Below are 13335 nucleotides of genomic sequence, written 5' to 3' on the forward strand. Positions count from 1 at the left end.
CAATTATTTTCATCCCACGAACACCTTAATTCGGAAAGCCTTTGGAGGCCACTAATTCCAACAATTACTATATACAATAGCAACATATTTTTAAGGCAGTACCTAATTTCATTCACACTAGCTGATAAAATCAAAAGATATTTTAACTACTGAATGTATATTCTATTCTATAGTCTATAATTGCAATTTCAGATTAGTCCGTGGTATATTTAAGAAAATAAACCAAGCTGATCATGTTTCTATCATATTTATTGATGAAATAGATGGCCTCTGTAGAAGAAGAAATTCCAAAGAAGAAGATCACTGCAGAAGGTAATCAAAAATCATTTATGACATGTTTTGAATGAGTGGATGATTAGAAAGCATCAGAGTTGAGTAACTAATTGTAAGTAAAAGTGACTGCATTACAGGTAACAATCAAATTGAAGCTCAACTGTTTTTCCTTCTTATTCATTGGTGATAACTCAAGGATTTATGCTCTATTGAATTCAACTAAGCCATCAGCTAACTAATTTGCTTTTTTCTTAGGATGAAGACTGAGCTATTACGGCAATTAGAAGAGTGTGGTGATGATAGCTGTTCCAACAATGCCATACTGCTTGGTGCCACTAACTGTCCATGGGACTTGGATGCAGCATTTTTAAGAAGATTTCAAAGACGAATTTATATCCCTCTGCCAGACCGGTATATTAGATTTTAAAAAACTGTTGCCTGTAATGTAAAAAATTATGTAGGGGATAAAACAAATGATAAGAGCCACTGGCAAATCTTTAGGGGAAAAGAAATTTCTCCATATGAATTGCCAAAGGAAAATTTCATGTTCAACTGATAAATTTTTCGCTTTTTAAATGACCCTGGCAATGACCAGCTAAATTGTTGAAACCTAGGTGATAAAATAAACAACGAGTGGAAATGACTACAGAATTAGGAACTTTTTTACGAGAATGAAGGTCTCCTAATTCTATAAAGTGATGCTATCAGTCCTTTCTATGAACCATAGTCATTTGGCTGTCCAGGTGTGTACTTAGACCACTACACTATCAAGTGTCTTGAATTCGCATAACCTATTCAGCTAATATGGTGAATATGGGCCACCACCATTTCACCTTTATTCATGAGGCCAGTTTAAAATAAATCACAACCTCCATTTCAATCCGAGAGCAAATTTTTATGTGGAGGTAGAAAATTTAACCACAATCTATAGATGGCACAAAAATTTACTCCCAAAGATTCGTGGATCTTACCTTTCAGATCTGCACACTATAATTAAAAAACAGGAATTACTTTTCAAATGGTAAAATTCTTCTACTTAACAATTATCATGTCTTGTCCATTAAAAGAATATCCTTACCATTCTATTATAGATGGGGCCATTTTGTACTAATGCTGTTGGAATTGGTGTAGACATTTACTTTAGCATACACAGAAATTTCTTTCTTCTAAGCCTCAAGGGCCTCGAGCTTCAAAATGTCAACTGCGCCAACATAACATTCTTTCCACAACTTCTCCATTTCAGGAATGCAAGGAGAAGGATAATTGAACTACATTCAATGGTTGGAGAGGAGATGAATCATGCACCATTCACAGAGTCAGAATGGGACAAATTGCTTGATGCGACTGATGGATACTCTGGATCAGACCTAGCCAATTTAACTATGTCTGCTCTGTTGGAACCGATTAAGGATCTCGAAGAAGCCAATTTTTGGGTTCAAACGGCTGGTTAGTAGATTGTTCAAATTCTTAGTTATTGAATTTTTTTACATAGGCCAATTAATTCACTATAAATATTTTATGTGCCTAATGGCACAGTTACCTTAAATAACTTTTCAGTACTAAGCTTAAGTAACACACAGATTTTTTAATGAGGGATACCTGCATTTCACGTCACACCTGTTTCAGTAGAGGATGAATGCTATATAAAAAAAGATAAAGAGCATCAAAGGACTAAAGATTAATCAACTTTATCTTCCTACCATACACAAAATTGATTCAAGCTGTGATTCTATTGCTCAAATTTTGACAAGAAAACCTACATTTAGGAAGAGAAAATGGAATAAGAGTGATTTGCATGTTCATGGTTGTCCCTTCCAAGAAATAAGACATCTCGCTGTGAAAACATTCACAGAGGAAACAACACCCCTTGATTCTTTAATGATTATCTTGGGGAAAAAACTTCTGAAATTGGCGAAGTGGATTGATAAGTATAACGTGCAGGAAAATAATGCAAACTGTCATTTATCCCCATAAGAACAGTACACATTCCTTGGTATCCTATATGTTAGTGATCACGTGCCTTCACGTATTGTGAGAGAGCTGATGATGTACATAACAATCTCATTGGCAACAGCATGTGTTAAACCTCTCCCGAGAATTTAGGTAGTTAAAAAGAGGAAGAAAATAATACAATGCATGCCCAACATACGCTCAATATTTTACACTCACACACTACAAATTTCGTGGGAGGGACGAATACCCAAAATAAAATCAAAATGATATAAAACATTCATTTTTCCTTTGAAGATCGCAGGCTTTCCCGGCATATAGAATTGTGGAAGGTTACTCAGGAATTCCACCGGGTCAGGTTCTCCCGCTCCATATTGGACGTTTCGATGTATGAGTTGTCAATCATCATGGCATCATTCCCTGATGACAATGGACAACTTCTGCGTCAAAATGTTAGCCAAGATGGAGTTGGAGAACCTGATCAGGTGGATTACACCTTCTTTATCAGGTGAGAAGGGGGTTTCTGATAATAGAAAGTATTTACGTCTAGTTCTCTCACCTGGATGAGGGCTGGATTGATGACTCTCATGGCTGCAATTGGCACAGGTTGCTTCCTCAATCGGCTGAGACTGCAACTTCATCTCTTTCACCTTATTCTCCACCCTCCTGAGTTACTAAACCAGCTCCTCTCTTTCTCATCAGCCCTGCCTTTCAGTCATCTCACCTTCTCTTCCGAGCAGACAATTATCAATCTTCCTCAATTCCTGCTGATGACATTTCTTCATAGGTCAGTGAATAAGGAAAATTGTAGGATGAAAAATACATACAGCAGTTAACACTCGATGAGGGAAATAGGAGCAGTAGCAGATGGGGCACATACCACTCAGCTGCTCCTATCACAGGCAGTCAACTTGATCTTCTTCTTTTGTAATAATGGGATACTTGACTGAGGAGAAATGCTCACGTTAGGGGGAAATGCTCAGAGAGAAATGCTCACATTCACTCACTCACACGAGGTTGTCCACGAGCAGAGAATTCCAAGAGAATTCTGTCAACAAACAGATCATATAGGGTCTCCTCCACCCAAGTAAATCCCTTTCAATTCAATGACTATGCAGAGTCCAAATGGATTAGTAATACTATGTATGTTTATAGTCCACTCCCAAAAATTGGGAGTTTTGTGATGGCTTTGATAATGACGCATCTGTGTTGAAAATGGTCAACAGGTGACTTCATCAATAACTAATATTTTTTTCAATAGATATTTAGTCAAGTTTTCCATCAGGGGTCACCATTATTTATTATCGTTGGTGAACAAAAATGAATTAAAAATTATCAATATTTTTACTTCATTTGGTTACTTTTTGGTATTTTTTACTGCATTTATGTTTTTCATGATTTCAGAAATCAAATTATCTGTATAAGAAATAGTTAATGTATCCTTTAAAAAGTCCATTACCCCGCACTTAACCTGTGTTTTGTGTACATGAACCCATACTAAATTGTTACCATGCCTAAATGACTTAAATTTAATGCCTATTAATTTTGGTCAATGAGGAGAATCAGTAGGTGGGCACACCTACCCCTTATGCCCTCTGCGGAGCTGTGTTTCACACGAACAGCTACATATTAATTACTCGTTCACGGATGATAGAGATTACATTAAAGCAATAAAAAGTTATAATCAATCTCCAGTCAAGGAGCTGTCATTCACGCAAGCATCTATAAAATCCCCCTGATGGAGAAAATTCCATAGACTTCGACATATAACATGTCTGCAGTGGAGGGCACTGATTGACATGGTCTTGACCTCCTGATAGAATATGTACCTGCTAATAGAATACTCTTCACTTGAACAATATCAAAGCATTGTATCACACTTCATAAACACAATAGCCACTGGTATCATACTCATTCAATAAACGGCATTACCTTATCCATGATCTTCGCGGCTGTGATTTGGCCTAACATTATGTTAAGTCATAATTGATGAAAGTTATAACTTATATTTCAGATGGAAAAATGGTTCCATGCCCAGATAATCACCCCGGTGCCATGAATTGTAAACTACAGGATATTGAGGTTGAAAAGGTAAGGAATAGTGAAATAAAAGCACACGCTCGAGAGCTGAAACCATAATATCAAAGAATGAGAAATACATACTTGCTATTAATTGCTTATTTAAATTGGTTAATGCATAAGTCATTAGGCATACCCTTGCTTCATGGGAGCTAGGCTATTGATTCCACAACCAATTATCCTTCTAAAAGCTGTATAATGGCAACGCAGTAGTATGCAGTTTAACTACCAGTGAAGGTAGTCTAATGTAAAAGAAACAATAGGGTAGTTTCCTTCATCAAAGAAAATGAAAGGCATTGGTTGCGATTCGTTACCCACCATTAGCATATTCATTATATACAAATTGTTTGGTTTTAGAAATCCCACTTCAGCAATTGTCAATGGTCAATTTCAGCATTGAATTAAAACCAAATTTAATACTTTCTACACCTCAATTGACCTCAAATAAATTTTTTCGCCTTGAGATAGCCTATTAACATTATTACAACAATAAAGACATTACAACAAATCTAATTTTCTTCAAGGTTACTTCCAGAGAAGTTAACATATCTGATTATATGAAAGGATTGGCCAACACCCGACCTACTACGGCAATGGAAGACATAACCAAACATAATGAATTCACTAAAAAACTAGGTTTAACTGGATGATCAATACTGTGCCTGTTTCCAAAGGATTTACATCATGACTTGAACTCTGTCGAAAACAAGTTAATATACACAGTTTGAGTGAATTTATTCAAAGGGTAGGACAACTTTATCTCTCATACATGATTAGATGATTTGTTTATGTTTTAAGTTATCCAGCATCGATTTTGATTTTATGTGGATTTAGTTACGTTTGCCACATAAATAATATGTTAGTTACTCCAACAAGTCTACGTTTATTATTAAATAAAAGCCTTTATGGAAAATATAATTTACTGTTTCAATTGCAACATAAATACATAAAAATAATACAAACATAAAATTAATACATACAAATAATCACCGTTGATATGGGTGGACTTGTGCTGCCGATTTGATGTTGGTCTTGATAGCACTAGGAGCCTTAGCCATTTGTCCCACTGCAAAAAATTATGATAATGGAAACTTATATCTTGCACATAAGCTATCTATAGTACAAAGATTTCTGATGAAAATTAATACACATTCATGCTATTGTCAAGGTTCATACCTCTTTGCACAGAATATGAAACACCTAAAGTACAAAAATGAAAGGGAGGAGATTATTCTGACTTCGTTTACAAAAGAAATTGATTAAAATGAAAGAACAAATAGTTACTATGGCTTATTAACCTTTTCCCTACTATACACGTATATATACGTGTGGACGTTTCCTGACCCGGGAGACGACGGCCGTATATTTACGTGTGAGATTTTGCTAGCCAGGAGAACGAAAGCCGTATATATACGTTTTCTAGCTCTCCCCCTTTTAAGAAGGTCGAGGGTTTACGACGTCTTTGTTTCAGGATTTACCCTTGGAATCCGGGAGCAGGTACCCGGACCCCTCGTCCTTGGCGGTAAGGGACAGCGGTCATTCAATTGTTTATCCAGTCAGGTTTCGAAATAAATATTTGTTCATTTCTCAAGAAAAATAAACTAAGAATTGAATTATTTGTCTTTTGAGCAGTGTTTACAATTTTTAAACGAAATTCTACGATAAATATTAACTTATATCTCGAGTTAAGTACAAACATCAACATGGAAATTGTTGCTGTATAAAATGCGTTAATAATGGCCTTAGAACTTGGTTTAAAATTTGAAAATGTTCAGATGAAAGTGAGGAATTCAATTCAACGTCTGCAATTTACGTGAAAGCAACAATTATCCATTTGCTAAATACATATAAGCAATACATAAGTTGACCGCGAACCAATGCCGCAGGTATGGTCGTAAACCCGGAAAGGAGGGAGCACAACTACTCTCGGAGTCTGAGATAATGCGAAGTCCCTGCGAGATAATGCGAAGTCTCTGCGCGGAGGGGTCAAAAAAGGTTCAGCGAGACCCTTCTAAACGAATGCCCTCCAAAAATGCTCCGTACCACGAGAAAGAAGAGTCTCTTGGGGCTCAGTACAGCAGTCATGCTAAGACGAAAACTCCGCCGTCTCGAAAGGGTTAAGGAAAAGTATATTTTACAATGGATTTCAAATTTACAATGAAGTATTTGTCGAATTGAAATTATATATGTATTAGCAGGAAAGAGTATACTGAATTCCTGGACTCTAACAACATTAGACACATTTATGGTAAAGTTGTATCATATCCTTATGGGATTACAAAACCTTGGTACAAAGACCTCAGACAATCCCAATTTCTCTAACACATGTGCAATCTTTACCATGATTTTTTTAGCAATAAATTTTAGGTTGTATAGACTTGAAGCCCACATTTTTAATATTTGTTTTCCATCATGCTTTTATTAAGTTTTTGACCTCAAGAAAGATACATATCACAGAAAAGCTGCAAATATTGGTCCTCTATCTTTATGAATAAAAGATATGCATTTCCGCGATTTATGAACATGAAAATAAACCCTGGTATATAAGCGCTGTATGAAAGTGCTTTCGTACAGAGATAAAGAACCAATCATTGCTGATAGCTGCTTTTCAAGTGCTACCCTTTCTGCTGAGGTAGTACGTCCCCTCCAATAAAAAATATTTTCACCAAACTGCTTTGAATGGGATTTGAAAATCTTGGTTTATATTTTGAAACCAATTTTGGCTATAAATTTGGGAAAGAATTGATCATGAAAATATTCTAATTATACCACTGCTTTAGACAATGACACTGAATTCCACATAATATCTCAAAATTTAATTCACGAGGGCTCACTGCCACAGCAAAAAGCGTTGCTGCAGACCATCATGATATTCCATTTCACTACTAAAACTAGGCCATTATGCACTTAAATTTTCCAGTATTTTCTAACATATGAATAAACTTGTGCAGTCATTATGAGGCAATATTTATTTTAGAATTGACATTGAGGAAAAATTACTTAGAACTTATGTTTTTTCCAATTATTGAACAAACATATATTCAGGGTCTACTTCAATAATGAAGTTATCGTGTACATAATAGCAGCATCCTTTAAGGCCTGGTTACACGGTGCATTAACCCGTACGGGTTAATGTATGAATGCGTGTCTGTTTGAATGTCTGAATTCATGGACATTTGCGTGAACGAGGAGCATGAATGAGCGGTTACACGGTACATGCGTTCGCACAAGTTTTCACACATTTTCTCGTAACGCGAGGCGTTTAGTTTTTGTTTATTCCCTTTACAGTGCGCAAAATTTAAATATGAAAACAGTATCATTAGGTAGGAAGCAGACGATACCAACCAGAAAATAATTCCCTTTTCGTTGTTTCCTGTAGGACCAGGAAATTTCACATACTGGTAATATATTTGCGCTGACGTGTAAACAGTGGTTTTCATTGTAGTTGCCAAAGTTGTTTCATTTCGTGCCAGTAATATTTATTTATATTTAATATTTATCGTTAACGCTCGCTTAATGCTATATCTCAATAGTACTCTATTTATTTCAAACCGTTATCAAAGTTAATACTTAGGCTGAAAATTTGTAGACGCATCTTGTTTTTAAGCCGTGTTTACTAGACATTTTTCTGTCATCTGTTTCACTGAGTGTAGATGATGTATGAGAGTAGATATTTTTAATACTTTGTTCTACTTTTGTCCGGGACGGTTATAAAGTTAAGAAGATATTTGCTGTTGATGGAAAAGATGTTGGTTTAGAGGTCTTGTCGATTTATGAACTTGCGTAATGTGAGTCGTATTTTTGTGGTGGGCCAGCGCATTCCCACCTCGGACGTATAAAAGGTAGAATTGTCGTTAATTCGTATGATAGTAATTATGTTTAAATGTGTTCTATAAGTCGTATGATAGCCGTTGTATTTCACAAATGTCGTGTTGAAAACTCTGTGACAACCTCATCGATTGTTAATTTGTTCCGGCATAATACAACCAATAAGATACCATAGGCATAAACTTGGTATGTCCGGCATACATACAGGGATAATCTATGCGAATATCAGTGTAGATGCAAATGGTGAGTTTGTGGGAGGATTCAAGCACTTACGATACAGTACAAATGAACAAATACGCGTAAAGAGTTACTGAATAGCCAAGACGGCCGTGGAATAGCCCTGCAGATGACAACTAAATGTGTCGTTTCCCACCAGGTGGCTCTGTTATCAACTTGTGCGAATGCATGAACGAAATTAGAACAGGTTCTATTTTCCGTTCACGCGTTCATGCATTTGTACATTTTGGGGTGGTTACACGGTGAATTTTTCCGTTCATTCTCGCGTTCATACATTTAGACATTAACCCGTACGGGTTAATGCACCGTGTAACCAGGCCTTTATCATCAAATCTAAATGGCATGCATTACATACATTATTTATGAATAAATAGCTACACTACAGTAAATGAAACCCAGAAACTCCCCTCCCCCACTACCCCGTAGCTACGTCACTGACTGAGGAGACATCTAGTGGTAATTGCAGAGTATAAAAAAAATGAACATGGAATTTCCAATTGTATCCATAGGAAAGTCATTAGTCTAAAACCCTCTTTAATGAGCAACTTACTTTGTTGTTGCTGCTGCTGGCCTGGCCCCATTCCTCCCCTTCCTCCAGGCACGGCATTCCCCATACCACCACCCCCAGGAACTCCACTGTTGTTGCTCTGAGGACCACCACCACTATTCGACGGCTTCAATCCCCGCCCCATTCCCACAGCAGCGACAAGGGCATGTGTATCGGCAACGGAGGATGTTTGCGCCACCCCAGCTCTCACCGCCACTTCATTTTCCCACGATTCTCGGGCCTCAGATATAGCTTCCCAAACAAGACTGACTACTTTATTCATGGCAGCCACTTGTTTCTGCAAGAAATCATGGTTGTGGGTGACAAAACTACCCAGACAGCACTAGGTATTGTGGTATCCAGATACTAGGATAATAATAATAGATTTATTGGTCGTTAAGTAAATGGTTTACAATTGACCTCGTCAGTTCACTGTACATACATATAATTACAATTTGCAACTTAAATAAAGAACAGGATTATTCAGAAAACCATATCTGCATGATTGATTGATGATCGAGATACGTATATTCCCAATTATGGCACATATTAAGGATTTGGGAGAATATTTCACTCCAGATAAAAAAACAAACTCATTTATCTATATATGTACATGCAATTAAAGAAGATGTCTCTTTGTCTGTCCACTATGTCTTCCCATGCGGCTGCATGGATTGTGATTGTGAATCTCACGCCCCCAAACCCCGTAATGCTACTTTCGGTTGTGTCCCACGCATCCTTTGCATTGTTTCCCATTACCATTTGTTACATGTCATATTACTTCGGCGGTGGGCACACCTCTTACCACACTCAAAGAGAAAACATAAAAATCTTATATGATCATGAATTCCAAATTCCAAGTTTCCTACTTAACTGGGTACTATTCTTCCCAAGCAATGCCAGGTGGCCTGCGAGTATTCAATAATTTGTAAATCATAAATATATTGAATAACCATTTGTGTTAGCCCTTATACTTCTTAAAGAGCATAAAAAATAACTTGGGACACTTCATATTTACTCTGTCCATGAACACTAACATTGATTTCATATACCCTCACATATGGTTGCCACACAACAGGAATTACATTTTCCTTAGGTGCATGAACTCTAATGAATGCCATGCAGCAATTTTTACACTTGAAATGCTTGTGGATTTGAATGAGATGTGAAAACTTGAGATGTTTTTTGTTAAGTCAACATTAAATACTTATTTTGCATATTGAGTTGCATTTCTCTTTGAGAAAAATATGGATATACATACGTAAATAGGTCATTCATGTCATTAAAAAAATTTCTTATTAGGGAAAGAATTAACAATCCTTCCTTGCTCCACAAATGTAAAAAGCTATATCTAATGCCACAAATCCTCCTTTTCTATGAAGTTTATTTACGAGTATGCTGAGCTGTTACCTAGACCACCTGTTTCATGCAGTGTTATGAAATTTGTCATCACCAAATGGAGCAAACAAACTAGGGTTTTTCACTTCGATAGTGGCTTAGTAAGCACAACCTCTGCCACAAGTGCCTCAGTTTAAACTTGTAATGTCAACATCTTGTTCGGTAAAACCCATCCCAAAGTTTTTTCTGAGAAAATGGCTTCAAGGAGTAACTGGCCAGTGGCGCCAACTCCATGGGGCCTGAGAGGGCCCGAGCCCACCCAAAAATTCGTTACAGATGTGAGGAAAAAAATTGTCAGGCTAGTCAATTTTCCCCAGAGTATCTAGATATCGAGATTTGAGTGATCAGGGTTCTAATGTTGATCATATGACTCTTATAAAATGCTTAAAAAACTTAAAATTCACTACTTATAAAATTTACCAGGGCAAGGTCTCCGGTTTGGGCCCCCCAATATTTTTTGTAAGCCGGCACCCCTGTAACTGGCTAACATGCCTGACCAGCAATAGGGAGATCCAGGACCTAATCCCAGGTAAGTCAAATATTTTTTATGGCAAACTTCATCCTCAGTATAATTGCCAATAAATATCATAAATTTAGAAACTGTAATGCACATTGTTTGAAAATACATTTCCAGTTTTTTTCTTATATGGCCATGGGTCCCATGAGTGTAAAAAAAAAAATATTTTAGCCCCACTGATGCCAAATACGATGCATTAACCTAAATTAGATACATCCTGAACATATTTAAAGCCACTAAATGGTCATCAACTTTCCAAATAGTCAAAATAACAGATTGACTCTAAATTGCAGTCAAGAGCATGACATAAGATTAATAAATAGATAATACAGGACCTGAGGTCTTCCTACCTTCAAAATTTAACAGAGGAAACATTATACAAACTTTTTAAAGGCCTAAATATTCATGAAAAGAGTGTTTTGTGAAAAATTCATGGTTTTAAAATCATGAAAGTGGATTACTCGGGCCATTTGTACCACGGATATTAGGAGCAGCTAAGGTAGAGGATTATTATACTCATTTCAGTATTTAAAATTAGCATTACGATACTCAAATAGCAACCAGTACATGTACTAATAATTTCACATCTAAATGTCATTCCAAGAATCTTGAATACTATCTGAATATTATTATCATCATCATTAAGAATATTCAGATTTTTCCACAATTGATGCACACACCACAGTGAATCCAATATAAAATTGAAATAACGACACTAATTATATATCATTGTGTTATAAATTGAACAATTATAAATTAATCAGATAAGGAATTCGCAAAAACCAGGTTTGTAACCAATTCTTGAAACTGCAAAGATGACAAACAAACCATTGTAATACCTATTTTTGTACGTTTATTGATTTTTTTATTCTATGATACCAAGTCAAAAATTGTAAAAATCAGCAGCTCTTGATTAATAAATGTTTTAACTGTTGATTGACTATTAGGCGATACGAAGTTCGCCATCGACAGAAGTTAAAAGAGGAAAAGTTTTCTTAAAAATATGTAAATGAAATAAATATACCAACCTGTGCGGCGTCATACGACATATTGGCAGCTCGCTGCTCGAGTAAAGCAAGACGAGCCTCCGCTTCGGGCTCGGGTCTCGTCCGGAGGAGGTCTGGAACATGATCATGGGCAAAAGCAGCAACTCTCCTCTCTGTCATACGAACTAACTCTTCATCTCTTTCCGGGCTCAATAGAAGTGGAAGTACAGCCAAAGATCTTAGGGCTACACACTTCTCATTCGATAAGACCTTCGACAAGGCTGTAAGCTGAATAAATATTTTCAATTAAAAGAATACGTAATTCAAAACTAGAATCCAAACAGAGATCAGTTAGTCGATATGAGCTACCGTATCAGAAATCTACACATTTCTCTTACTAAAACACCCGAAACCAAACAAGGCGAACTCTTCACGGAAGTTCTTAAATGAAGCATATGTATTTCGATAAAATATAATACATCCTAGCTTTATGGAATCATCCTTTTAACGAACTAAATAATCATGCTTATACTTTAGTAAAACTATGTAACTAAGTCAACTTACATGTCCGGACATGAGGGCAAAATTGTCTAGAAAGGTCGGCCAATTCAAAGTCTCATATTCGCTTTCAAGTTTGACAAGCATTGACGCAATCGAGGTTTTCAGGTCATTTACACGCATAATAATAGCTTCTAACGAAGCTTCCAATTGTTTTTCTTCCCTTTGCATCTTAATTTCCTCAACAAAACACTAATAACCACAGAAAGTTTTAATGCACAACTATTATTACAATGTTTACTTGAACCACCGCTTCACACCATTTACTGCGGATGTAGTTCTTCATTTATTTACCTGGCGCCTGAAGATGGCGTTACTTTAGGCGCAAGCGGGCGCAAGTTACGATTTGCGTAAAAATCTGACAGATTATGTATATGTTGTAGTAAATTAATTTACGGCGACTAAGGTATCATGAGTGTATGTTTCATATCCACCAGGATCTCAGGAAGATAATAAACAACAACTTAATTGACTTTTTGGTCATTTAACAATTTGTAATAAGCATATTAGATGATTCATTTTCATATATGAATCCATGCTACTAGGAGGTCTCTCCCTTTTATCTCATATGATGAATTAAACCTCTATATTTCTTACTGGAAATATGTCTATATTAAAAAAATATTTTTCTGTTCAGTTAAGCTTAAGGAGATATTTATCACTGTTAATCACATCCTTTGAAAAATCATAAAAAAATATCGTGCCAATATTTAATTTTTTAAACAAATTATTGTCAAACAATAACATTTTCAATATTTTAACGATTGAAATATTTTATGTCCATTAATTTTTACCTATTACTTTGCACTATGAAGACTCTTTCATCAAAAATTTGAAGGGGTGTCAATTCAAATAACCCTTTAGAACCCAAGATGTTATGCTGTGAATTTTATACTTTTTTGTAGCTAGGTTGCTTTAATATAATAAATGGAATACGCTAATGCAATTTTTTACAAATTTCC

At 36.0% G+C, this 13335-nt stretch overlaps 2 protein-coding genes across 3 annotated transcripts in view; one reads left to right on the plus strand and one right to left on the minus strand.

Annotated features, from left to right (window-relative positions):
• The window catches only part of LOC124165400 (vacuolar protein sorting-associated protein 4-like), a 20690-nt gene extending 15471 nt beyond the window's left edge, over window positions 1-5219 (plus strand). For both annotated transcript variants that reach the window (XM_046542794.1, XM_046542795.1), the window contains 5 exons: window positions 193-312; window positions 529-684; window positions 1517-1719; window positions 4238-4314; window positions 4827-5219. In XM_046542794.1, the coding sequence (XP_046398750.1) occupies window positions 193-312; window positions 529-684; window positions 1517-1719; window positions 4238-4314; window positions 4827-4952 (682 nt within the window). In that variant the 3' untranslated portion in view covers window positions 4953-5219. The remainder of the gene's footprint in view (window positions 1-192; window positions 313-528; window positions 685-1516; window positions 1720-4237; window positions 4315-4826) is intronic.
• Window positions 5216-12660, minus strand: LOC124165402 (mediator of RNA polymerase II transcription subunit 8). Its single transcript, XM_046542796.1, has 4 exons — window positions 12380-12660; window positions 11858-12103; window positions 8918-9212; window positions 5216-5368 (listed from the first exon to the last, which is right to left on the minus strand). The coding sequence occupies exons 1-4, from the start codon at window positions 12542-12544 to the stop codon at window positions 5289-5291; spliced, it is 786 nt and encodes a 261-aa protein (XP_046398752.1). The 5' UTR covers window positions 12545-12660; the 3' UTR covers window positions 5216-5288.
• Window positions 12661-13335: the final 675 nt, after the last annotated feature.

Source organism: Ischnura elegans, chromosome 9 (genome assembly GCF_921293095.1).
Source record: "Ischnura elegans chromosome 9, ioIscEleg1.1, whole genome shotgun sequence".
Taxonomy (NCBI): Eukaryota; Metazoa; Arthropoda; class Insecta; order Odonata; family Coenagrionidae; genus Ischnura; species Ischnura elegans.

Excerpts from the sequence above, each read along its gene's own strand:
- LOC124165402 (XM_046542796.1), bottom strand. The coding sequence starts at position 12,544 with ATGCAAAGGGAAGAAAAACAATTGGAAGCTTCGTTAGAAGCTATTATT. Across the intron at positions 12,104-12,379 it reads TTGCCCTCATGTCCGGACAT|CTTACAGCCTTGTCGAAGGT; the intron begins GTAAGTTGACTT and ends ATATTTATTCAG. Across the intron at positions 9,213-11,857 it reads TGTCGTATGACGCCGCACAG|AAACAAGTGGCTGCCATGAA; the intron begins GTTGGTATATTT and ends GATTTCTTGCAG.